The 12730-nt window shown below is 52.5% G+C and overlaps 2 protein-coding genes across 3 annotated transcripts; one reads left to right on the top strand and one right to left on the bottom strand.

Moving 5' to 3' along the window:
* Positions 1-1442: 1442 nt before the first annotated feature.
* ENO3 (enolase 3) lies at positions 1443-7567 on the top strand. Of its 2 annotated transcripts, none has more exons than XM_016141999.2 (12): positions 1443-2007; positions 3224-3310; positions 3560-3655; positions 3824-3882; positions 4058-4127; positions 4532-4665; positions 5630-5852; positions 5959-6156; positions 6347-6548; positions 6975-7083; positions 7245-7303; positions 7394-7567. In XM_016141999.2, exons 1-12 carry the CDS (start codon positions 1992-1994, stop codon positions 7461-7463), a joined length of 1323 nt encoding a protein of 440 aa, XP_015997485.1. In that variant the 5' UTR covers positions 1443-1991; the 3' UTR covers positions 7464-7567. The 2 variants fall into 2 exon arrangements, with proteins under 2 accessions (XP_015997485.1, XP_015997486.1); XM_016142000.2 differs by lacking the exon at positions 1443-2007 and adding an exon at positions 2466-2570 and having other exon boundaries at positions 7394-7541.
* Positions 7568-8384: 817 nt separating this feature from the next.
* Positions 8385-12691, bottom strand: SPAG7 (sperm associated antigen 7). The gene is made up of 7 exons (XM_016142006.2): positions 12462-12691; positions 9911-9978; positions 9596-9684; positions 9372-9456; positions 9180-9269; positions 8922-9078; positions 8385-8811 (listed from the first exon to the last, which is right to left on the bottom strand). Exons 1-7 carry the CDS (start codon positions 12544-12546, stop codon positions 8702-8704), a joined length of 684 nt encoding a protein of 227 aa, XP_015997492.1. The 5' UTR covers positions 12547-12691; the 3' UTR covers positions 8385-8701.
* Between the last annotated feature and the right edge of the window lie 39 nt (positions 12692-12730).

Genomic DNA, 12730 nt, shown 5'->3' on the forward strand with positions numbered 1-12730 from the left:
CCTCCCCTTATTGCAGAATTTGCAGAGTTCAATGGAAAGCAATGTAAAAGAATGGAGGAGGTGGGCTGGGAAGGGTTAGGGTTAGACTTGCTCTACTTCACACGGAATAGAAACCACACTTTTGGTATAGAGGAAGAAGTGAGCCGGTGGGAGGAAAGAAAGTGAAAGGAGTAAGAATTGGCAAGCTGCAAATTTAGCAAATTAAAGAGGATTCGGAGAACTCAGGGTTAAACGGAACGACTCCCCCTTCCCCCACCTCTGCCGGAGGGAAGGAACGGCGGGCGGCGGCGCGTGCGCCCGCGCCTGCGCTGGGGCCAAGAGGGAGAGCGCGTGGGGCGGTTGGAGCCGGCGGCAGGCTTTGCGGGTGCGCGCCGGGGCGCGCCTGGCTGGACCGATTTGGAACCCCTGCGAAGGAAGGCGGCCGGGGACGTGTCTCCTGCCGGGCGGAAGGGGCGGGGGCGAGAGCAAGGGGTGCGCCACTTCGCCACTCTTCGTTTTATTTGATCAAGAAGGGAACACAGAGGAATTTGACAAAATACGCCGACTGGAATCAGAATTGAAGGCATCCACTGGGGATACTTCTGTCGCCAGCATCGGCCCGGGCGGCACAAGTTGGACTCAATGGAGCCCACCCCCACACCAGGGGATTATCCCTAGCTGGATCAGCTCCAGCCACAGGCCTCACCCCCACGTTCCTACCCCGCCCGTTCCCCAGCCAGCAGTTTGGGTCATCGGCCTTGCCCCTTGGCGCGTCTCTGAAGAGGTCACTGAGAGCGGGCGCCCGCGGGCTAGAAGGGCGGGCCTATTTTTCAAGGCGGAAGAATACTAAAGTTTCAATATTGCAACTTTTTTAAAAAGGGGAAAGCCCCTTCTGCTTTGGAACTGTTGGATTTTTTTCTTTTTCAGTAAAACTTATGCGAAGAACTTGTATGCCCTTAGATCGCCCGCCGCTTACAGGGAGGGGGGTGGGGCAGGACCTGGCGGCAGCTTAGGTGAGCCGGCCGCGCCTTAGCGGCCTCGGCCGCCTAGGGGCTGGGCAGCTTCCGGTCCCTCGGGGGACCGGTGACTCCCGGGCGGAAAGGGGCTAGTTATCTCTGTCTCTCCCGCTCTCTTTTCCTCGCGTGCGGGGTGTGGTTCCCTTACGGCCACTCCGCACTCTTTAGGCACCCAACGCCCCCTGAGTCCGTGTTCCTCGACAGCCGCCAGGCTGAGTCACTGGTCCACTCAGGCGGGGCTTCACGCGGGCACGTGGTGGCGCTCCCCGCCTGCTTGCTTCTGACTTCTGGCCTCCCGCACCTCCTACCCCAGGGTGAAAAATCCCAGGGGAAAGAGGCCAGAGATAAGAGGGGGAGGGGCGAAATAGGGGGAAAGATCCTGGGCTGGGGGCTGCAAGACTTCGTGGGGACAGCAGGGCGGGTAGGGGAGCTGGGGAAAGGGCCACGGGGGTGAGTCACCCGGTGCAGGCCGCTCCAACGCCGGTCGCAGGTGCCTCCGAATCGGAGGCGAAGAGCCGAGGCTCCCTGTTACTTTCACCCGCCTGCCGGCTGGCCCGCGCCTAGGCGCGCTCCCCATCTCGTGGCCAGGCTGCAGCAGAATTCGGGTAGACCCCACGCTCCCTTCAGACCCACCAAGGCAGAGTTACCTATTGCAGAGACCCAGATGCCTGCAATGGTACTAGCGGACCGCGGGACTGGCCCCGGGCGTTCTGCCACAAAAGGCCAGCCCCCTCCTCCTGTCCATTTTTTTTTCACTGCTGATTCAACATCGTTTATGGACTGGTACCGCGCCCTGAAGCGCCCGTAGTCGGTGGGGATAGGGGCTCCTGATTGACAGTCTCTACGCTGGGCGATAAGTGCTGTCATAGTTCTATCGGTAGGGAGCCGTGCCAAATCTGAGGGCCAGTCTAAATTCGTGTCCCTGCCCCCTCCCCCACCACACACCTCTTTTTGGCCGGGAGAAGGTAGGATGTGGTGGAGCCGGGAAAGGCCGCTATGAGGACTCTAAGAGGTGAGACCCTGTCGCCTTCTGAATGTGGGATTCAATTTTACACTTCAGAGCTTGCCCATAATCCCCAGCTCCTTCCCCCACTGAGAGCAGAGGCAGCCCCTGCCTGCCACGTGAGCTGAGCATGTGTGGATGTCAATCCTGCAGCCCCTCTTTCATGCCCCCTCCCCAGCCCTGCACAGCTCAAGTTACCCCTGGCCTTTCCTAAATAGCACTAGTTCCTCTTTAACCTTTGCAAAAGGGGAATATAATCCTGGGGAGGGGAGAGACGCCCCCTATTCTGAAGCCCTTCCCCTGCTCCTCCCCAGGGGTGGAATTGAAAGTAGGGACTTTTATCGGGGGGGGGGGGCAGAGAGAAAGGAGGGGTGGTCATTGACCTTTGGGAAGGGGGCTTTAGGCTATGGTGGACAGTTGGCTGCCAACTGGGTGTGGAGGGGGAGGATGAAAGGGAGAGGGGCGGGGCTGGCTGAGGATAAATGCCCAGCCTGAGAGCGGGTGAGCTGACACTGTCCCAGCTGCCACCTAGACTCGGATCTCACCCCAAGCCCCCAGCGAAGACATCCCAGGTCTGGTGAACCTTGGAATCCCAGGGGATAGGAGTGATAAAGGGGGATGAGGGTGGTGCTGGCTTGGAGAAAATGGGGAAAATGTCAGTTTTTTTTTCCCCTCCAGGGATTGGGGGTGCTTAAGAAAGACTGGAGAGGTTGGAGCAAGCAGGATGGGAATACCCAAGGATAGTGAAATGAGGCTGAGAAGGGAGGCAGGCAGAGATGGATAGAGAAGTGGAGCTAGAGCTAGAGCCAGGTAGAAAATCTGGGGCCCCTGAGGATTGGAAGAAGGCTGGGGAGCAGGCAAAAGACAATTAGAAAAACAGGAGAAGATTTGAGGGCTAGGAAACCATGAAAAACAGATTGCTTGACTAGAAGAGTGTAGGGAGAAGGCAAAGATACAACTTTGCAGGAGATGGGTTTCAGGGAGTGGTGGAATCCCAGGAGTTACAGGGAGGCCCCTGGATTCTTAGGATGGGGGGGTGGTGGAATAGGAGCTGTTCTGAGTGGGGGAGGGGGCTGCGCCTGCCTTTTTAGTCTGTGACCTTTTTGTGGGATATTTTTAGCTCCAGCACCTGCCTTCTTGGGGTGGGGAAGACTCTTAAAGGGCAAGGGATTTTGGGTTCCTTTAAGGGATCAACTGTCCACACTCAGGCCTCTTTGTCCTGCAGCCATGGCCATGCAGAAAATCTTTGCACGCGAAATCCTGGACTCCAGGGGCAATCCCACTGTGGAGGTGGACTTGTACACAGCCAAGGGTAACACAGGCCCACTGAATTGATTTGCCTTGGAAAACCCTAACCCTGTGTAGCCTTTGTCCCACGTCCTCACCTTTCTTTGCAATCCCCTTCCCCAGAGTTCTTCCCAGGCCTTCCTCTCCCAACCTGGTCCCCCTATGGTGAAAAGTAGGAGCCTGTCTGCACTCCCTCCTGCCCCTCATCTCATGATACCGTGACTCTTTGGGGGTGGATGGGACTCTCTGTGATCTTCCAATCCTCCTGCCTCAGGCCGATTCCGAGCAGCTGTGCCCAGTGGCGCTTCCACAGGTATCTATGAAGCTCTGGAACTAAGAGATGGAGACAAATCTCGGTACCTGGGCAAAGGTGAGGAATAACCAAAACTGGAGGAGACTTTGTTGGGGTGGTTTTAGGACTTGGGCACACAATGTCTGCCTGGGGTACAGGACTAGAACTCAAAGCTCTTGAGGAGTTGGGATCCACAGGAAGAGACCCAACTGAATTGGAGATCTGAATCTCCTCTGGCCTCTCTAGGGGTCCTGAAGGCTGTAGAACATATCAACAAGACTCTAGGCCCTGCTCTGCTGGAAAAGGCAAGTTGGAGGATACTGTGTTCCCTTTAACTCCCTTCCCAGACCCTTGCCATCTCACCTCAAACTACAACTCTCATTCTCCCCCAAATACCTGCACTTCACCTTTCTCTGGCACATGCCCTGACTCTTGAGAAATCTGACATCTGCTATCCCTCCTCAAACCTGCCCTTTCCAGAAACTAAGTGTTGTGGATCAAGAAAAAGTTGACAAATTTATGATTGAGCTGGATGGGACCGAGAATAAATGTGAGTAAAGGGCTAGGGTTAGAGAAAGGGATGAGATGTGGGAGGGGTAAGGGAAAGACCATGGGCTGAGGTCTGGTTAGGGCGATTTCTGTGCCCCATATTTTGGGGTACACCATAGCTGGATGGACTTTATTCATTCCACAGGCATTTCCTGATGTCTGCCTTCTGCCAGGTCTGGGCTGGGCTGTGGACACTGACATGAAGCTGATGCATTCCCCTGAGGCGGGGGTGGGGGTCCCAGAGCACTTCCGGCCACTGGAGAGAAAGCTGTTAAACAAACTCTTAATGCCCAGTGGTTTGGAGTTCTGGATTCTTCCTGGGGTGACCAGAGGGAACATTTAAGGAGATGACCCCAAACTCTGGGGGAGAAACTCTCACCCTTTTTTTGTGCTTGCTTTCTCCAGCCAAGTTTGGGGCCAATGCCATCCTGGGCGTGTCCCTGGCCGTGTGCAAGGCTGGAGCAGCTGAGAAGGGGGTCCCACTCTACCGACACATTGCAGATCTCGCTGGGAACCCGGACCTGGTCCTCCCAGTCCCTGTGAGTGCAGGTGCCCTCTTAGATCCCACAGTGACAGAGTTGCCCCACCCATTGAGAAATACATAAGCAGCCTCTGGAAAGCACACCTTGTAGAGCCAGCTCCAAAGAGATGGTTTTCTGAAATTGAACCTCTTCTGCTGCAGTCCCGCCCCTCCCTCTTTCACACAATACAGACATCCCCTTAAGCCTCTATGTTTCTTTCTCCTTGACATGACCTTTCACTGATTCCTTCACATTCCAATCCTAGGCTCAATAACTCCAGCTTCTTATTCTGCTCTCTACCCCAACCTCCAAATCAGGTTGAGAGTTTCTTCTTGGCAAGAATCTTGGCATTTCTTTGTATCTTTTTTTTTTTTTCCATTTCTTTGTATCTTAATTCTTATTAAATCAAATTCTCTTTATGGAAACCCTTTGAATTTAATCTCAATAATAATGTTACCATTTTTTGTTATTTAGTAGGCAGATTGTATAAGAGCCTGAGCTGTGGAGACAAACTGTTGGGTTCAAATCCTGGTTTTGCCAATTGCTAGTAGTGTGGTTTTTGGCATTATTTAATTTCTCTGTGCCTCAGTTTCCTCACCTGTAGAGTGGGGGATAATTATAGTACCTAGTTGAGGGTCGTTTTGAGAATGAAATGAGCTAATAGGATATATGTAAAATACTTAAGAGCAGTGCCTGGTCTATAGTAAGTGCCATATAAGTTTTAGATCATTTGTACCAGGCATATGCTAAGAACTTTACATCCAATTTCTCTAATTTTCAGCATAAGATCCTTCAGGGAAGCAGGTGGTGTCCCATTATAGAAATGAGGAAAGAGGCTCTGAGGAGTAAAATTACTCATCCTAAATCATTCAGCTAGTAAGTAGGGAAGCCAGGATTCTACCTCGACCCCCCGCCCCCATCCCCAACCTTTCTTGATCCCTCACACCCTGGCGCAGGTCTGAACACCCTCTCTGCCTCTCAGGCCTTCAATGTGATCAATGGGGGCTCTCATGCTGGAAACAAGCTGGCCATGCAGGAGTTCATGATTCTGCCTGTGGGAGCCAGCTCCTTCAAGGAAGCCATGCGCATTGGCGCGGAGGTCTACCACCACCTCAAGGGGGTCATCAAGGCCAAGTATGGGAAGGATGCCACCAATGTGGGTGACGAGGGCGGCTTTGCACCCAACATCCTGGAGAACAATGAGGGTCAGTGTGAGCACTCTGAGGGGCAGAACCCCTGGATCCTCACAAGGAAGGGACTGTGGAGACAAGGTACACTGGAGCCTCAGGTCTTCTCTTGCCCCTCCCCTAGCCCTGGAGCTGCTAAAGACGGCCATCCAGGCAGCTGGTTACCCAGACAAGGTGGTGATTGGCATGGATGTGGCGGCGTCTGAGTTCTACCGCAATGGGAAATACGATCTTGACTTCAAGTCGCCTGATGACCCTGCACGGCACATCACTGGGGAGAAACTGGGGGAGCTATATAAGAGCTTCATTAAGAACTATCCTGGTGAGACCCCCAGGTGTTCCAGTGCACTTGCCCAAGTACCCAGCAGCTGCCCAACACACTGACTTCAGAGTCTCCATTGCCACCAACTTGGTCCTTCCAATCCTTAACACCATCACCATCCCCATCCAAACTCTTCCCCTTTGTAAGGCTGTCAGACTTTTAACACGACTCTGCCCCCACTCTCTATCAGTGGTCTCCATCGAGGACCCCTTTGACCAAGATGACTGGGCCACTTGGACCTCATTCCTCTCGGGGGTGGACATCCAGATTGTGGGGGATGACCTCACAGTCACCAACCCCAAGAGAATTGCCCAGGCTGTTGAGAAGAAGGCCTGCAACTGCCTGCTGCTGAAAGTCAACCAGATTGGTTCAGTGACCGAATCCATCCAGGCGTGAGTGCTTCCTGGCTTTGGGATGCACTATAGCCTCCCTCCACCCATTCTGTCCACTCTAGGTGTCCTTCCCAGAAACTCCAGATCTGCCTTTTCCCTGGCTCCTGACCCATCCCTACCCTCCTGATCTCAAGGCTTTGACTAACCCCTGGGCTGACCCCAAGAGCTTTGCTATTGTGACCTGCCATCCCCATCCCCATCCCCACCCCATACCATTCTTCTCTCCCGGATACTGCCCTTCTCCCAACCAGCATGCCAGGAACCCAAGTTTAAGATCAGGACTCTCCCCTCTTTTCCTTCCCAAACAACTTAGTCAACCACCTTCCTGCAAAGCACCAACTCCCAAAACAGAAAAGCCCCACCCAGGCTCTGGCCTTCCCACTGAGGTGGTCTCATTAGGCCTTATCAAGTGTCCTTTCTACTCAGCTGCAAACTGGCTCAGTCTAACGGCTGGGGAGTGATGGTGAGCCACCGCTCTGGGGAGACTGAGGATACATTTATCGCCGACCTTGTGGTGGGGCTCTGCACAGGACAGGTACTTATGGCTCTCCTGCCAAGTGTCAGAGAAAGTTTTCTTGGGGTCCCTGACTTCCTGCTCCTGAGTTGAATCCCATCACAGGCTGTTCCCTCGGGGGCCAGACCCAATCCCTCCTCTCCAGCCTCATGCAACCTTTGGAATTCCTCTTCCCTTCTCAGATCAAGACCGGTGCCCCTTGCCGCTCAGAGCGTCTGGCTAAATACAACCAGCTCATGAGGTAGGTACAGGGGGTGCAGTAGGCCTGGGTATGGGAAGTAGACAGCTGTTGGTTTGGAAAGGCACAGCTCTGACTTGGTCTGCCTTCTAGGATTGAGGAGGCACTCGGGGACAAGGCTGTCTTTGCTGGTCGCAAGTTCCGTAACCCAAAGGCCAAGTGAGAAGCTGGATGACCCAGGACCCCAGAGGACAGATCTAGGCCTTCAAGCCATTCTCCCTGAAATAAACACTGATGCCAAACAAGACAGTGGGTTGCTCCTTTGTGAGAGGGAAACGCTGGTGTCTGGGCTGGGTAAGGCAGGAGGTAGGGCAGAAAAGGGAGAACAGATGTATAACCTGCTGGGACAAAGAGGAAGTGAAGGGCTGGTCAGAGAGGAAGTTAAGTTGGATCCAGAACAAGAAACTTCACATTGTAGAAGGATGCTGGGGAAAGCAGGTGCCACATGTGAAATGAAGCTGGAGGCACAGACAGAACATGGAACCAGCTCCTAGAGAAGGGGGTACTTAGGGTCAGACATTACCATGAGGGGGAAGTTGGATCAGACCAGCCAGTACGTTGAAGTACATGGTCTTTAGAGTGCGCTGCAGTGTGGAGGATGAGAGTGAAAACCAAGACAGCTAGCACTTCGGTGGAGCTTGAAGATCTAGAACTGCTCTAAATATGTGACCTATATTGACCTGTACAATCTATGAAACAGTCTTTTCAGATAGTTATTGTTATCCCCATTTTACGGATGAAGAAACTGAGGCACAAAAAAGGTCAAATATGGACCTTTTAAGCCATGCTTCTCTTGCTCAGTGCTCAGACCCGCTTCCACTTCTGGAAGTGTACTTTCCTAATAAAACTTTTCTTTTCTACTGTGAAAAAAAAAGAAAAGAAAAGAAAGTCAAATACCTTGGCCAAGGTAACAGAGTTAGTAACTGACAGAGCCAGGATCCAAACCTAGATCATTTGGCTCTAGCGATTGTGCTCTTAATTCAGCCATCTATGGCCTACAAGGACAATTTTTATACTGCTCAAGTGAAAATCATCTCTCTTCCTCTCCAGGACCCACCTTTCCCTGTTCAAACAAACCAAGACATTGGGTGAAATAATGTTTATTGAATGTAAAGTAACCCCAGTCCCACAGGGAAGAAAGTTCCAAGGAGAACAGAGAATAATACAGATTAAATACCCACCTGTGCATTCACACTCGTGCGCGCGCGCGCGCACACACACACACACACACACACAACCACATTACATATCCAAGCTTTGACAGTGACAAATCAAACACCTGCTTTCTCCAGCCTGAGTAATGGCTGTTAGAAGGTGGTTCAGAGGTGGGGCTCCAGGATGGGTTCTAATAGCAGCCTTGTCCCCCCCTGCCCCTTGCCCTGCCCCAGGGAGCTAGAGTGCCTAAGAGGTAGGTGGCAACTCTTCCCCACTCTGCCGCAGACGCTTCTTGGCTCGGATTTCATTCATGGCCTCTTCAATGGAGCGTGTGTCCCTCTTGTTGGCCACAGGCACTAGGGGCAGAGGGAAGGGTGGGGAGGGATCCCTGTGCCTTAGCCTCCCCTCCTCTGCCCCCATTCAGTGCTCCTCTTCCCTGCCCCTCCAGCCCCCACTGTGGCCTCACCACAGCCGTAGGTCTTGTTGGCCTGTAGCATATGGGCCGCATCCTTGGCTGCCCCCTTGCCGATAAGGTGGCTATACTTGTCCTTATAGTCGCTAGTGGGGCTCACCACCACAGGTCCCTGGTGAGCTGCCTCTTCCTCCTGCCGCTGGGCCAGCTCCTAGGGGTGCATAGGTTGGGTACCAGTACTCACGGGCCTGACCCCAACCTCTCCCAGGTGGTGGGCTGCAGGGCTCCAGAGACTGCCAGGCACTAACTCACCTTCAGCTTCCGTTTCTCCTCAGCCTTCTGGGGGTCCCACTCTTCACCACGACGGTAGGAGTCCAGCTCTTCATCCGAGGGTGCAAACTCCTAGGGAAGAAGGGATGTTGGGGGAAAGGTGTTTCCTCTCATTTCTCTCCCCCAGAGGGGTATAGGCTGAAAAGGTGAGAGTGGGGAACTCAGGCCTTTCACCTTCTTGAAGATCATGACATAGCGACATTCATCGTCTTCCCCGAAGGAGAAGGATGTCAGGCCAGCCACTTCTACCACATCATGTCTGGGAAAGGAGGGCGGAAGGGAAAGAATATGTAGAGCCACGAGGGAGCCTAGCACCCTCCTCTCGTGGATTCCCCTGCTTGCCCTTTTATGCCACCCTGTCCACCCATTTCCTGCCTCTCCCAGCCCAAGATACTCACAGTATGCTCCTCTCTATCTTGTTCATGGGCTGAAACTTTTTCTTGATCTGCCCACTGTCCTGGATGAAATCTGACACCTCTTTCTCCATCTTGGGAGAGGGGATGGGAAGAAGATATGAGATGATGGTTCTGCCTTAATATCCCTCTCCCAAGCTGGGCCAACCGGCCTTTGCCTCCCCACACCTTTCCCAGCCTCTATGCCATTGGCTTCTAGGCTTCACCTCTCCTGACACATTTTGAAAAAAACTGAGTTCTAATTCTAACTTATTGAAAGTGCTTCCTGAAGCTGCCTTTGATCTCTCCAGTTGTTCTCACCCTTTTACGAAACTCCACTTTCTGTTGTTTCTCTTGCTCCTGTAGTTTCTTCAGGCGGGCAGCCTGCTCTGAGGGTGAGAAATGGCAGCATGAGGCCAGAGGTGGAAGCATGGGTGGGGAGAGTTTATAAGACTTCAGAGGAGGTCTGGTGTCCACTGGGAGGCATCAGGCTGGGAAAGTAGGATTACTGTTTATTCACTAAGCATTTATCAATATTTACTCTATACCTGGCACTGTGGTAGGCCCTGGAATACAAAGATGATTCAGACATAGCTTTGCCCTTCAAGAGCTCATGGCTTGGTGAGAGTAGCAAAGATTAAAATCATGTTTAACCTCCTTTCCCAACCTCACTAGGGAAACCAGTTAACAAACATTTATTTAATGATCACAATATACAAAGAAATATAAGGCACCTGGGAAGGTAAGAAGAACAGACTAAGCCCTGGCCTCAAAGAGTTTATCATCTCGTTGTTGACATAAGAAAGGGGAAATTATTTAACCTCCTATATTTTATAACGTCCTCCACTTCTAACTTCTATAGACAAGATGAAGCTGAAACAGCTAATCTGACAACCGTACTCCTTAGGGAGTGTGGGTGTTCAAAGTGAGTGGCAAAGGAACTCCTCACCCTTGGGTCTTAATGTCCTCTCTCCTCTCTTCTGCCATTTCAAATATTTTATATTCTTAAGACCCGCCCATTTCTTCCATAGGATCTAATCCCTCCAGCTGCACCTCTTCTTGTTTTCCTAATCATTCCATGCCTTTGCACATGATGTTCCTTCTGCTTGAAATGCTGTTCCTCCTCTTACAAACTTTGAGATCCACCATGAGTCAGAGTTACTCACTTCTTCCTCTGAGGTCCACGCGCATTTGATTCGGACATCCACTATAGCATGTGCTGAGAACACAATGTAATTTATTTGTTTCCCCTACCAAACTATGAGCTCTTAGGAGGCAAGGACCCTGTTCATCTAGTTAATCTCTGTGGCCCAAGAGCCGGACAATTTAGGAGCTCTCACCTCTGACCTCGAGGCCTATGACCATCACTGCATCCCATTGTAGCCACTGATTCTCTAACTGGTTTGTGTGTCTTCTATCTGAGAAGGTGGTTGGCATAAGATTATGGTTATGAACACAGGCTTAAAAGTCACACCTGGATTTAAGACTCTGCAACCATGTGACTTTAGGCAAGTGACTAAACTCTGAACTTCAGCTTCCTAGTCTGTCAACTGCCACTGGTGAATCCTATCTAGACAATCATGGTGAGCATGAAAAATTCCAATTGCCATGTTTCCATTATGCTCCCTCCTTCCTCAGAGCTTTCAAATGCACATCTCCCCCTCTCTCACTTAGTGAATTATCTATTCTTCAGATCTCAGCTCCCTGCAGCCTAGGTTAGGACCCCTAGGTATCCCTTGCATAACAATTACTTTTATGAGCATTATCAAGTTGGGTATTAAAATTGTGTGATTTCATCAATGCTCTACAGTGTGGGCTCCCTGGCCCCTAGCAACCGTTCAGTAGATAATGTATATTTCGATATTACGCAGCACCTGATGAGTACTTTGAAGGCATCTAGCCTGCCCTGGTACCCCTTGGGCGAGTAGGGAGCCATGGCCCAGAATAGGGCTTGTCCATGGTCGAGGCCCGCAGGGTTGGAGGCTGGGGTCCTCCCAATCAAGACAGTCATTCTGTCACTCATTCACAGCTACAAGCCGAGCAACTTGGAAGAAGCCTGCACCGCCTGGCGGCCGCACCCTACACCCTACGCCCTACGCCCGCAGGCGAATTAGGGCCCGCAGGCAGTGGAGTTACTCAAAGAACACAGGCGGGGAGACTGTAGCCAATCGAACCAGGTAGGAGCGTACTCATCTCTCCAATCAACATTACGACCCGCCCGGGGCAGCCCGGGAATTTAAGAATACAGAAAAGGGTTGGGAGGAGGCGGAAGGGACCCAGTTAAATCAAATAGGAGGGGCAGAAAGGCACCAAAAATACCCAGCAACCAATAAGAGGTGCAGAGGTGGGAAGGGCCAGAGGAAGTCTAACAGGACTTAATAGGTAGAAATTTTAGTTGACATAGCCAATAAAGGGGAAAGGATTGCAGATGGGCGTGTCCTGGACCCAATCAGAATTGGGATGGGTTGTGGGACACACCAGCCAGGAGGTGGGAGGAGCCGAACGGCAGAACACGCCCTCCTGCGGTCCGAAGGCGGGCCAAGGAACACCAAGGGGTTGGGTGGGGTAACAGTCACCCTACCAATCAGAGCACGCCAGCGGCGGACAGGCGGGCCTTTTGGCGAGTGGAAAACAAGGACTGCGGAGGCCAGGATAGCAAAAATGGCAGGAAGCTGGCGCTAGGCTTCACAGAGCCAATCACCGTCCGCTACGAACAGCGGGCGGGTCGACAGCCCTTTTAGGGAATCTGGGGGTCTCTGAAGGGGCCTCTGAGGGGTCTTTCAAGGTTAAATAGGCGGCATCGTCCAAAGAGAGAGGAGTGCGGTCTTGAGAACCGGGTGAAGAAAGGCGGATGTGAATTTGGGTTCCTCACCTCGGGCCTTGCGCCGAGTCTCCTGGTCACCGAGGCTGGGTGGCTTCTCCATGGAGCTCAGGATGGAGCCCAGTAGGTCCGCCATCTTGGGAGTGACTGAAAGGGGGCGGTGCGTCTTAAAGGGAAGGGCGAAAAGCCTTTAAGGCCGGAAACGCGTCGGAGGCGGAAAACTGCGCACTGCGTCCCGTCTTGCCCAGCGCTGCTTTAGTCCAGCGCATTTACAGCCTCCCGCAGACCGAAGCTCCGCCCCTCCGTCCCCGCCCTCCCCA

The sequence above is a fragment of the Rousettus aegyptiacus genome, unplaced genomic scaffold, assembly GCF_014176215.1.
Source record: "Rousettus aegyptiacus isolate mRouAeg1 unplaced genomic scaffold, mRouAeg1.p scaffold_m13_p_6, whole genome shotgun sequence".
Lineage (NCBI taxonomy): Eukaryota > Metazoa > Chordata > Mammalia > Chiroptera > Pteropodidae > Rousettus > Rousettus aegyptiacus.